Source organism: Marmota flaviventris, chromosome 14 (genome assembly GCF_047511675.1).
Source record: "Marmota flaviventris isolate mMarFla1 chromosome 14, mMarFla1.hap1, whole genome shotgun sequence".
NCBI classification, from domain to species: Eukaryota; Metazoa; Chordata; class Mammalia; order Rodentia; family Sciuridae; genus Marmota; species Marmota flaviventris.
Genome location: NC_092511.1, coordinates 72,367,074 through 72,381,063, shown reverse-complemented (window position 1 = coordinate 72,381,063; position 13,990 = coordinate 72,367,074). Strand labels below are relative to the sequence as shown.

Genomic DNA, 13,990 nt, shown 5'->3' with positions numbered 1-13,990 from the left:
TCACAACTTCTGAAGGAAGACTTCCCAAGTCCAGAGATGACCTTCTGCAGTCTCTCAGAATCCCTGTGCTGGGGTCCTGATCTGTCCTTGAGGTGGACCATATACTCTTGGTTCTTATGTGCCAAGCTCTCACCAGTGGGAGGTACTCATGAATGGTTATTGGATAATGAGTGAGCCATTGCGGAATGTGCTAGCCAGATAGTACATGTGATAGTCAGATTTCAATGTACGGCTCTGGGGCAGAACCAAGGGCACCAGTGAATTTATAAGAACCTTGGCAAACAGAGGACACAATATGAATGTGTCCTCAAGACAGAATAGTTGAATATAGCCCTTCTAATAGCTGAGTACATGTGAACCATCATCTTAAAATTCATAGGGAGTCTAATCTTTATGTTTTGCTTTGATTCCCTTTTTGATTTTTGACATTCTTTCCCAGCATTAATGTACCATAGTTCTTATTCCTAGGCATAGATGGGCAGAAGTACTATAGTTACTATAAATGTCACAGGAGCCCATCACATCTGTTTCCTGAATAAGCCCTTTTTCCTGTTTTTACATAGGCATGTAAAAGATGTGGGTGAATATTCTTCCTAAATTGGAAGTCTGATGGACTCTTAGCTCTCCTGGTTTTGGGGGGTATCCACAGCAGTTCTTCATTTTGTCATCCCTTTAATGACTTTTTTTTTTTTAACAGACATGGAAAATAAAACAGCTGTGAACCTTATGGCTGCTTATGATGTTCATGAACTTCTAGGTGCACACTAGAATTCTGTGTTTCCACCTGGGAACGGGCCTGGCTTAAGACTTGCCTTTACATTTCTTAAGCCCTCAGCATGGATTCTGTTTCTTATGGGGAGGGGGGGCTCAAAGACAAAGCAAATGTTGATTCTGCCTTCCCTCAGCTCTGGGCTGACTCTTAAAGTCCAAAGTAGACTTTGTAAAAAGAATAGGTATTTTTGCATTCAATATGGATACCATACAAGCTGCTTGTGTTAGACCCTGTCTTGGCTAGATTTGGTCCTGCCCAGCTGCCTTTGGGGTAATAGGTCATAAAAGAAGTACATCATGGATTCTGAAACCCATATCTCCGCCTTTTGCCCTGGTGAATGAGGTTGAGAGCAGGGAATTCCTTCACACCTCTAGCAGCAAAGTCTTTCTTGTTATCTGTTTGATGGGTCAGCTCAAGGACACCTGTAGACTTTAGGAGTAACTCCCAGCAAGTCTCTATAGCAGACAGAGTGAGAGTGGTGCTCTTCAGCTCTTCTTCAAAGAATCTACCTCCTGGGTAGGGGTGAATGAGGCAAAAAAGAGAGGAGACAAGTCAAGGAGTCAGGTGAGCTGGAACTAGCTGTTACCTGAGACCCTCCATAGAGCTGGTTAAAGTCTCAGTGGGTCCAGGTACTCTAGGTGTTTCCTGGCTCAGGGATGGAGCCAGGAGGCTGTCCTGGACCTTGGAAGTGGTTGTTGATGGTGTAGTATCCTATCACACACCACAGGCATTATAGCACTTTTTATCCTTACAGTAGTCCTCCCTTATTCTCAGTTTTGTTTTCCATGGTTTCTATCATGGAATATTAAGTGGAAAATTCCATATTTTTAGAAAGATATATATATATATATATATATATATATATAGAGAGAGAGAGAGAGAGAGAGAGAGAGAGAGAAGATTTATCACATTCATATAACTTTTATTATAGTATATTGTTAGAATTTTTTATTAGTTTTTCAAAATTTTAAACTGATAAATAAAACATAAAAACTATACATATAAATGGATGATGTGATATTTTGATATATGTATACATTGCATAATAGTTAAATCAGGTTAAACATATAATTCCTCAAATATTTATCAGTTCTTTATAGTAAAAACATTCAAATCTTTCTTCTAGCTTTTTGAAATGTACAGTACTTTATTTTTAGTTATAGTCATCCTACTGTGCAATAGCAAAATCAGAACTCCTTACTCTTATCTAACTATAACTTTGTTCCTATTGATTAGCCTCTTCCCATCACTCCCCTCCTCACCTACTCTCTTTTCATCCTCACAGGGCCATTTCTTTGAGCTGGGTGTAGGGTGGGGGGACTGGGCAGGCACAGTGCTCTGGCATTTGTTCTTTTCCTTATAAGGATGGCAATTCTATTGGATCAGGGCTCTACTCTTATGATCTCATTTAACCTTAATTACTTTCTTAAAGGCTCTGTCTCTGTGTACACTCGGGGGGATTGAAGTTTTAACATATGAATTTGGGTGGACACAATTCTGTCCATAATAGAATGAGATGGACGTGCTCAGTTGGCTGCTGGTCAGAGCAGGACTTTGGCTAGTTAGAAAAGAGAAACAGTGGCCAGGAGCCCTAACCAAAGAAAGGGGAAAGCTTTGCAGACATTCTGGAGATGTCAGGAAGAGAAGTGGAAGGCCCAGTCTGCCCTGTGCGTTCTTCCACTTCCTTCCATGCTCTCCAGACCTTCAGGAACAGATCATCATGTACAAAACAGTCCTTTCCCAAGTTGAAGTCTTACCCAATGGCAATTTCTCTCTGGACTTTGTGCTTGAGTCCTTTTGCTCAGTTCCAAGTTTTGAGAAGTGTCCCCCCATCTCCCTAAAAGCAGATCTTTTTTTTTAAATTGATTTTTTAAAATAATAAATGACAGCAGAATGCATTAAAATTCTTATTACTCATACACAGCACAATTTTTCATATCTCTGGTTGTATATAAACTATGTTGACACCAATTCATGTCTTCATACATGTACTTTGGATAATGATGTCTATCACATTTCACAATCCTTGCTAACCCCCTGCCCCCTCCCTTTCCCTCCCACCCCTCTGCCCTATCTCGAGTTTGTCTATTCCTCCCATGCTCCCCTTCCCTACCCCACTGTGAGTTAGCATCCTTATATGAGAGAAAACATTCAGCATTTGTTTTTTTGGTATTGACTAACTTCACTTAACATTATCTTCTCCAAAGCCATCCATTTACCTACAAATGCCATGATTTTATTCTCTTTTATTACTGAGTAAAATTCCATTGTGTATATATGCCACATTTTTGTTTTATCCATTCATCCACTGAAGGGCATCTAGGTTGGCTCCACAGTTTAGCTATTGTGAATTGTGCTGCTATAAACATTGATGTGGCTGTGTCCCTGTAGTCTGCTGTTTTTAAGTCCTTTGGGTATAGTCTGAGGAGAGGGATAGCTGGGTCAAATGGTGGTTCCATTCCTAGATTTCCAAGGAATCTCCATACTGCTTTCCATAATGGCTGTACCAATTTGCAGTTCCACCAGCAATATATGAGTGTACCTTTTCCCCCACATCCTTGCCAACACTTGTTGTTTGTCTTCATAATAGCTGCCATTCTGACTGGAGTGAGATGATATCTTAGAGTAGTTTTGATTTGCATTTCTCTAATTGCTAGAGTTGATGAACATTTTTTCATATATTTGTTGATTGACTGTATATCCTCTTCTGAGAAGAGTCTGTTCAGGTCCCTGGCTCATTTATCGATTAGGTTATTTGCTTTTTTGGTGCTTAGCTTTTTGAGTTCTTTATATACCCTAGAGATTAGTGCTCTATTTGATGTGTGAGGGGTAAAAATTTGCTCCCAGGATGTAGGTTCTCTCTCTCCCATAGATTGTTTCTTTTGCTGAGAAGAAACTTTTTAGTTTGAATCCATCCCATTTATTGATTCTTGGTTTTAATTCTTACACTATAGGAATCTTATTAAGGAAGTTGGGGCCTAATCCCACATGATGAAGATTAGGGCCTACTTTTTCTTCTATTAGATGCAGAGTCTCCGGTTTAATTCCTAGGTCCTTGATCCATTGTGAGTTGAGTTTTGTGTGTGGTGAGAGATAGGGATTTAATTTCATTTTGTTGCATCTGGATTTCCAGTTTTCCCTGCACCATTTGTTGAAGAGGCTATCTTTTCTCTAATGCATGTTTTTGGCACCTTTGTCTAATATAAGATTATTGTAATTTTGTGGGTTACTCTCTATGTCCTCTATTCTGTACCATTGGTCTACCAGTCTGTTTTGGTGCCAATAGCATGCTGTTTTTGTTACTATTTCTCTAAGCTTAAGGTCTGGTATAGTGATGTCACCTGCTTCACTCTTCCTGCTAAGGATTGCTTTAGCTATTTTGGGTCTCTTATTTTTCCAGATAAATTTCATGATTGCTTTTTCTATTTCTATGAGGAATGCCATTGGGATTTTGATCAGAATTGCATTAAATCTGTATAATACTTTTGGTAGTATGGTCATTTTGATAATATTAATTCTGCCTATCCAAGAGCAAGGTATTTCTTTCCATCTTCTAAGATCTTCTTTGATTTCTTTCTTTAGGGTTCTGTAGTTTTCATTGTATAGATCTTTCACCTCTTTTGTTGATTCCAAAGTATTTTTTTTTTGAGGTTATTGTAAATGGGATAGTTTTGTCATTTCCTTCTCAGAGGATTTGTCACTGATATACAGAAATGCCTTTGATTTATGATTGTTGATTTTATATCCTGCTACTTTGCTGAATTCATTTACTAGTTCTAGAAGTTTTCTGGTGGAGCTTTTTGAGTCTTCTAGGTATAGAATCATATCGTCAGCAAATAGTGCTAATTTAAGTTCTTCTTTTCCTATATGAATCCCTTTAATTTCTTTCATCTAATTGCTCTGGCCAGTGTTTCAAGAACTATGTTAAATAGAAGTGGTGAAAGAGGGCATCCCTGTCTTGTTTCAGTCTTTAGAGGGAATGCCTTTAATTTTTCTCCATTCAGAATGATTTTGGCCTGAGGCTTAGCATAGATAACCTTTATGATGTTGAGATATATTCCTGTTATCCCTAGTTTTTCAGTGTTTTGAACATGTAAAGGTGCTGTATTTTGTCAAATGATTTTTCTGCATCTATTGAGATGATCATGTATGTGATTCTTATCTTTGAATCTACTGATGTGATGAATTACATTTATTGATTTCCGTATGTTGAACCAACCTTGCATCCCTGGAATGAATCCCACTTGATCATGGAGCACGATCTTTTGATATGTTTTTGTATTTGATTTGCCAGAATTTTATTGAGAATTGTCCAAAGAAGTGCATGGAAATTTTAGCTCTCAAGCATGGCAGCATGACAAAGACTGAAGCAGGACTTTCATTACCATCTTACTTTGAGACTGATCTAGACAATTCTAAGAGACTAGTCCTCTTTCAGGTAAGGGAGAAGGGATTTTAAATGGTGACTGGTAAGGGAGAAAATGAGCCTGAGAACATCCCCACTGCCTGATACCTGGGTAAGGTGGAGAGGCCAGGATGAGACATCTTTAATGTGTTTTAAAAAGTTATTGGGAAGCCCTTCTTTGGAAGCCTGGGAGAGTTGGAGGCTAGTGGAGGTGGTGTGAGCCTCATAATGGGCAATGTCTTTCATATGCAGAGCAGCAGTTTGATCTGAGGGAGATGAAAGTGCTGAAAAGTAGAGAGAATCCCTGAGGGGCCTTTGTGTTTGACAAAAAAGGCATCTGCTGGAATTGAACCCCTTCACCAGTCCCCCACAGAAGTCGCAGGAAGTCTCAGGAAAGAGAAAGAGTCCCACTGTAACATCCTCAGCCCAGAAAGAAAGGGAGAGAAAAGGAGGACTGTGAGGAGGCAAGGAGAGAGTGGAAAGGGAGACATGGGGCAGGGAGGAAGGGAGAGTAGAATTGAAACACTGGTGTGAACTGTCTGATAATAAACTTATTATTTTCTCTAGTGAAGCAACCTCTCAGGAGACAGTGCAGATAGGCTGAGCCTGTTTCACTGGAGGAAGAAAGAGTAGTATTCTGCTGATAAGATGATATGATTTAGGTTGGACTGATAATCATCTTTTTTTAAAAAAAGACATATAGTATATAATACAAGGCAAGGTCTAATGTGAAAGTAGCAGCATATCTATCTTACCGTGTTTTCCAAGGAGAATAGTAAATCTCTTTTGTCTTTTTACCATTGGAAACTCCATGCAAAATGGGAATTTTATCCTATTGTAATAATTTCCAGTAATTTTCCTTTCTTGATGTCTTGTTATTCTCTTGAAATCTAAACTCATGCAAGTTAAGAGATTTGTAATGAAACAATTGGTATTTGATCTAGATATGAATACTTTTTGCTTGTGGATAATTTTTGAGGCTATCCTGTGTGGATAGAAATACTCTTGGTAGCCAGTGCTAGGGCATTGGACCCCTTTTCAACACAGGTGTAAATGGCATGGCATGGAGAAGGAAAGAACACTGGAATCATGTCCCTTCAGGGGCTGTGGTTTGAGTAGGAGGTTGGGTAGGAGGGCACAGTGATTTGACACTTAGTGTACACCTTGCATAATAGAATGGTCTCTGAGAAGAAGATGGTTTGTGAATTTTTCTCCCAGAGATGGAAAGTGACCCAACACTGTGACCTCCAGATGAGGGATATTAGTTAGCAGGACATGAAGGGTCAATTAGAGGCTGTCTTTGAATTTTCTGACCTGGATGTCATAACTACTAGGGTAGTATGTGCAAGAGAAGTTAGGCATTTTGCCTCTCCTTACCTTAGAGGTGCTTGGGTCTGCACAGTCAGGCAGCCCTCATCTAAGGAGAGGTGCCTTAGTATACCTTGGAAGGGTCAAGGCCAGGATTGCTGCCTCTCCCTGTTCTTCTTTCAGCAGAAGTCCCATGAAAGTTTTGGCTTGGGGGCCATGGGGATACTTCCTGGGGTGTCTGCATCAATGGACTTCTTACTTGAAAGGCTGCAGGGAACCTTAATTTTGTATTTTCATGCACTTGGAAATTTCCATCTTCCTGTTCTATGATTTCCTTTAATGATTGATATTGTCACAGGAGAAGAGATGTCTCCAGAAAAGGGTCTAAGAAGTTCACAGAGTGGAGTGGAACTTCTACTCAGGAGCAAAAGGGTTCTCAACATGATGGAAAAGAATTTCATTATGCACCAGAGAAAGGCATAGACAAAGGTTTATTTAGAAAGTAGATCCACATTCAAGGGAGGATGTGGGCTACCTGGAGAGTGAGAAGACCCTCCTTGGGATGTCATCCAATTTTTGTGGAGAGGCATAGTTAGGGACCTGACTGAAGGTGGAGCCAGGGTGGAGCTGCAGTTTTACACCAGTCTCCCCTGTGCTTGTGGATTTCCCTCATTTTACAAGGTGCATGGCCCAAGGGCATGTCCTAAAGATCTAAGACTGCTTTCTTCATCTCAGTTACTTGTGGGCATTTCCTTTGAGACTCACTATCTCCCACTTCCCCGCCCAGATCCCTATCTCAACATTATCACATGTTTAAGGATGCTTCAGGCTATAGCTCCTTAAAAAACAATAAAGGGAATCATTCCCCAAACCTTGGCTTTTTGTTTCTGGTTTATTTTATATTAACTTCAGTGTTTGTTCACAGAAAGGTTTTATGGTTTACTTAAAGTCCAAAAAAAAAAAAAAAAAAAAAAGTAAATATCACTGTATCTCTGTGTTTTTATATGCCTATGTCTATCTCTATCTGTAATTGATTCATCTATCTATTGATTGATCTGTGAATCATCCATCCATGTCCCCATTATTACATGCAGAGACCATCCATGAAGGAGATACAAGATTCTGGCAGCAGCAGTTGCTTTTAGGGAGGGTGATTGGAGAATAAGAATTAGAGGAAAATATCTATTTCTACATACTTTTTGGAATTTTTACCATATGCATATTAACTGTAAAAAAAAAAGAGTTGAGTTGAGATTATTATAGGTAGAGTCATGTCCCAACCCTCCAGAATCCTAATACTCAGCACCTCAAAATGGGACCATATTTGGGTATAGGATCATTGTAGATGTTGAAATTAAGATGAGGTCTTTAGGGTGGGCCCGAACCTATCATGATGAGCCCTTATAAGAAGGATACATTTGGGCCAAGAAACAGATACACAGAAAGAACTCTACATGTAGATTGAAGGCATGAAGGTAGGAAAATCCTGGGTGGGATCCTTCCTTAAGGCCTCCATAGACAGTGAGTCCCTGTGGGTATTTTGATTACAAACATAACCTGCAGAATGGTGAGACAAAACATTTCTGATGTTTAAGTGACCGAGTTTGAGGAACCTCATGCAACATGTGAGAAAGGAAGCCTTAGTGGAAACTGTAAAAGAAAGAATTGAATGTAGAAAAGGGGGGTGGTTGAGGTTGGTTAGGAAGGAGGAGAGGGGCAGTAAACAAGTAGAGGAGGGTGGGCAGACTCAGCCAGAACGTTCTGACCTCGTCTCCCCTCTGGTCACCTACTGTCCTCTATTTTTGGCTTTTTGGCTTTCCAGGAATAGTCCTTGTGTCCCAGTTGTGTCCACTGTTCTTGATCCTGTAGTGCCTAGGAGACTAGGTCAGTGATGACATCCCATCTAGAATGGCTCTGGGCAACTTAAACTAAATAGAGTTTTGGTTTTTTTTTTCCCCTGATGAATTTACTTATCTGCAAGTCACACCCTGAAAACCAAAATTTGTCAGACTTGCTCAGACTTGGCCTAGCATAGCAAGGAGAGTAAATCACATATAAATGACCAACAGCTGTTAGTCATGCCAGAAAGGGGAGCTTCAGAGATGCTGCTGTGGGTTTCTGAAGAAGCTGTGGGTTTCTGAGATCCACTCTTCAAATGTCTTTAAAATACATGTGTTTCTAAATATGGCCTCCAGACAATGCTCATGACCCAAGGTGACTTCTCTGCCAAGGCAAAGTAGCAGTGGCATCCCTTGTCCTGGAATGATGGAGTGTTTTGATTTGCTGGCAAATCTGAGATCATAGAGCAAGTATTTAACTTTGGGCCTCTGCCTCTTACCCTCCTTCCAAAATGTTCTAAGGAAAAACATTTTTTCTCAGATTCTTCTTGACAATACCCTCTTCCAGGTAAAATGGAGGTTCTCTAAGGACAAAGATCTTGTCTTTCTCATCCATGACTTTATCTTCAATGCTGAGAAGAGTAAGCATGCTGTCACTATGTATTGATTAAATGATTGGATGGAGAATGAATGAATGAATGGACTTTAGGATTATTTAGACTATAACTTGCCTCTATTCTTTGTATCTTTTAATTTTTGGAACTGAAAGAATTCTTATCATCCATTATGCTATATTGGATGTTCTTGATGATACTTGGTCTCTCAATCACTCAGTTTCCAGAATCCTAGAGAAACCCAGGATTACTATTGGACTTTTGCTTCCCACCCTCACCTACTTCCCATTGACTAATGTTCCCAGGTCTTCTGGTCCTTGAGGACAGTAGGATCAGAGAATTGCAATTAATGAGCACCATTAGCCAGATTACACCAGGGACTGTCTGTAATTCTGAATAACAAAGTGTTTGATATCTTGAATTATTATAATGCACTAAATTCCCATCAACTATTTTAATGTCCTGATAACAATATAAGCATACAAAAGAAGGAAGATCAGCAGATGATGTCTCAATAATATAGATGGTAACCAGAGTTGGGCAAGGGTGATATATATATATATATATATATATATATATATATATATATATATATATATAAATTGTCAGTGGACCTTTATTTATTTATTTATATGTGATGCTAAGAATTGAACTCAGTGCCTCACATATGCTAGGCAAGCACTCTACCACTGAGCCACAATCCCAGCCCACCAAGGATGACTTCTGATAGAGGTCAAAGAGAACTGCTCTGAGGGCTCCTAGTTCCAGGTTTATAGGCCCTTAGATTAAGCCTTGTAATTTAAATTAGATCATATACCAAAAACCAATTAGTGTTAAGTGGTAGCAACATACCCTCATATGCAACATAGGTGAAGATTTGGCTCTGGCATTAGACTGTGGTCAAACTCTGTTTTGGTTTACTAGTCGATATTACCTGAACAAGTTGTTTGATTTCTTTTTCTTACTTTTTTTTCATCTTGGGGACTGAGCCCAGGGCTTCACACATGGCTGGGCAAGAGCTCTACTACTGACCTATAACTGCAGTGGGAAGCAAAAGTCCAATAGTAATCCTGGGTTTCTCTAGGATTTTGGAAACTGAGTGATTGAGAGACAAAGTATCATCAAGAACACCCCCATAACATAATGGACGATGAGAATTCTTTCAGTTCCAAAAAATAAAAGATACAAAGAATAGAGGCAAGTCATAGTCTAAATATTTTAAAAAACTTAGAGTCTTACTAAGTTTCCCAGATTGGCCTTGACTTAGAATCCTCCTGCCTCAGCCTCCCAGATAGCTGAATTACAGGCATTGCCACTAGGGTCAGCATTTTCTTCATCTTTAAAATATGATTAAAAAACAATAGTTTTTTATTATTTTTAGGATATTGAAAAGATAAATGAGAACCTAAGCTAAGCACATAGCATGGTCCTGATATGAGTCAGAAACACTCAGAAAATTATTAATGTTATTAGCTTTGTTCTGGGATACAAACTTCTTTAAAGCTTAAATCATAAAAAATAAACAAAAAATTCTAATAGGTGTTATAAACCTTTCATGATAAGGTGAAATATCTTTTTTTTTTTTGTTTTGTTTTGTTTTCACATTTTAATTGAGACATAACTTATATACAATACAATGCATACATTTTAAGCTGCCCATTTGATGACTATTGTATACACCCATCAACTCACACTCCAATCAAGATATGAAATATTTTCATCAACCCAAGAAGTTCTTTCCTACCCTTTATGAGTTAATATCCACCTCCAGAGGCAACCACTGGTCTGTTTTGTTACTATAGATGCCCTGTATTTAGGTTTGACATTTTCCATAATAAACTATTGAAACATACAAAATTTTTAAAACATCAAATCTGATTTTCTTTTAAATGGGTGAGATAAAGATTGGAAGAGTTGATGAAATGGCTTTTTGATACATTTAATACTTAGTAAACCAGAGTAAGGGCATGCTGTATAGAAAATACAGGAAGGATAGTATATATATTCAATATATGCTGTAGTGTGGGTGTCTGAGGATCAGTTGAAATGCCCTGTGTATCATAAGCATGGGAGATTCAGGGGAAAAGCAAAGCATTTATTTACTTTGGCATAGTGCCACCCAATACTAAAAGGTAAAGGATTAACTCTTTAAAAAACGTATCATAAGGAAACATTCTCAGACTGGATGCGATGGCTCATGCCTGTAATCCTAGCAGCTCAGGAGGCTTAAGCAGGAGGTGAAATATCTTTAAAATGAATTTGACATTTGAGTGTGTTGAGAATGGGCTGCATAAACAAAATTCTTTTTTATTTGATTAATATCTGATGTGGGCCATACATTATCTCTCCCTCCTTTGTTTGCAGACTGCCAAGTCTGTTAGAATAAATGGCTCTAAATACCAAGAAATTTTTTGAAAAAAATTGATGCATACCCTTGGAAGAAGGTCTATTAGCAATAGGTCACCTGAGTTTGTTCTGAATGCCTTTAGGAGAATAGCAAAGCCCATATGCAGGTATTTGTGAGCCATTAAAACTTTGAGAGAAGATAGCCTGAGATTATTGAAAAAGAATGTGTGAAAACTTGGCCTGTGGCTAGGCACACCTGACAGGTGCTTCATAATGCCTCTAATCCTCCCCTCCAAAGGTTTTTCCTTTAGGTAATCTGAAGTCAGCAATTCCCCATGGTTTGGGGTAGGTCCTGATTGTCATAACTGCAGGGCTCATAACTGTGGAAGCCTGAATTGCCTCACTTATACCATAATTTGCAAATTATGAGTGTATTTACTCCTTTATCTGGGCTGTGACCACTAATGACCAGCTGGACGGGCCATCAGCTCAGCTCTGGGCTTGTCACAAATAAAGGACTGGGAGGGTGGGAATATGCTATGGCCTAGATAGAAGAGCTGGTCTTCAGGCCCTGGGGAAAATGCCTCCCAGGAGAGGCTGAAGGTGCCTATGCAAGAGCAGGAAAAGTATCAGAAAAGAGAGGAGGGGAGGAGATTTTACAAAAAAGCATCTGTCTTTGGTTAAGACTGCATGACAGGAAGAAGAAAGTTAGAATAACTGAAGGAAGGTGGAAGTAGGGAGGTGCTATGGTTTGAATGTGTCCTTTCCAAACTCCAGGTGTTGCCAATGTGATCCTATTGAGAGGTGGGGACCTAAAAAGGGGAACAGGTCACAAGACCTTCTCCTTCAGGAAGGGCATTAAGGCCTTTATAAAAAAGGTTTCCTACAGCACTGGCTGGCTGGCCTTTCTGCCTCTGCCATGCAAAGACACAGCAAGAGCGCTCTCATCAGACCAAATACTGACTGGTGCCTTCATCTTGGACTTTATGACTTTCTTTATATACTGCACAGTTTAGGGATTTTGTTGTAGCAGCACAAACATACTAAGACAAGGCACAAGTGTGCAGATAGGCCCATGCCACAATGGCCTGTGGGGAGCAAATCAACACATCTCCTTGTTTTCCCGATGAAAATGAGGACAGTGTGTGAAAGAGGAAAAGGGGAGGGGGCGGGGCGGGGGAGCTGATCTTGTGGATCAGTGGTGGAGCACTTGCCTAGCACGTGTGAGGCACTGGATTCGATTCTCAGCACCACATAAAAATAAATAAATAAAGGTAGTATGTCCATCAGTAACTAAAACATATTTTAAAAGGGGGGTGGGTTGCTGGGACTAAAGAGGGTGTTTTGTTGACGTGAGACCTTTATGCTGTCCCTGGAGAGTTGAAAATATCTTAGTGAAGACCTCTTGATTAGAGTGCTCCGATGGACTGAGAACATTTGTGCAAAGGAGAAAATGTCCCAGCAAAGATAGCATCTTATACATTAATGACTTGAAAAGCAGATGGAAAAGTAGCTGTCAGAGATTATATATCTATATCCATTTCTGGGAAAAGGTGATAGAAAATTCCACAGGATCTTAAGTGTTGTCCATAATGTTTTAGGGAACATCTCACATGATGTCAGACCCCCTTTCCTGTAGCTCTCCAGTGCCAGACAGAATTCCTTGTTTAGCAAAATTCCTTGAATCTTGATTTCTCATCATAGATGATCTTGTGATGTATTACTCAAGTAAGCATGCTCTTTTCCCACTCAGGAAGAATTATGTTGCTCATTAGTGTATCGAAGACTCTGATAAGTTCCATATAAATAAATCTTGGCAAATTTCATTTAGCTCTCTTTTCCTTTTTTTTTTTTTTAACATTAACTTTCATTAAACCACCATTGGATCTAGTGAATTCATTAACTGCAGTACTGCACTGATGGTTAGAAAAGATATGTGTATATTGATAGGTTCTTGTGCAGTCCTACATGTATTTAGAACCTACTGGTATTTAGGCCTGTCGGTGTGTTCCTAGTCTGCTCTCTTTCCCACCTCCTAGATTTTCCAGTCATTTCCCACAGGCCAGCTCTTGGGTCTCCTTACCTCCATGTAGCTCTCATGGAAGAATTCCAGGTTGTCTGTGTATCTCTTAGAACTCTTTCCCAGGTGTGATCTGATCAGGGCTGATTTAGGCCTCCTTTTCTTTGGGCACCAGCCAGGGATTTGTGCTCTCTTTTTTAGCAACAGGATCCTTGTATAATGAGAGATGAGGCTATTGCCAGCTGTGGACAAGAGAAATAAGCAAACAGTTGCCTTGTCATTGAATTTAAAAGGGAGTTCTGTTTTCTCCCATCCTTCAGGTTATATTTGCTTTGGACCAGACCCTCCTGCAGCAGAAGAGCCTGTGAGCAGGCAGCCTAGGACAGGCCTTTTGCTGTGGACCATCAAGTGGAGCCAAGTGACTTGTCAGATCTCAGATGACCTATATCATGAACCATCTCATTATACTCTATAACTGTGGCGACCTCAGCTCTGTCATCTTCAGCCATAGCAGCTCCCAGGTGAGTGGCCTTGCCTTCTGTTGAGATGAGGAACAAAGATATCACCCACAGGCATCTGGGTGTACTAAGGACAGGTGTCATGTAGGGCTCTAAAAATAAAATTGGCAGATTTAGATGTCATTGAATGAGATACTTCAGCTAATGAGCATTCTTTTTGAAGCTTCTA

At 39.6% G+C, this 13,990-nt stretch overlaps 1 protein-coding gene across 1 annotated transcript in view; it reads left to right on the top strand.

Moving 5' to 3' along the window:
* Trabd2a (TraB domain containing 2A) overlaps nt 1-13,990 on the top strand; it is a 46,174-nt gene that overhangs the window by 13,402 nt on the left and 18,782 nt on the right. Inside the window, 1 exon segment of the mRNA XM_071601257.1 lies at nt 13,624-13,824. Within this exon segment, the coding sequence (XP_071457358.1) occupies nt 13,624-13,824 (201 nt within the window).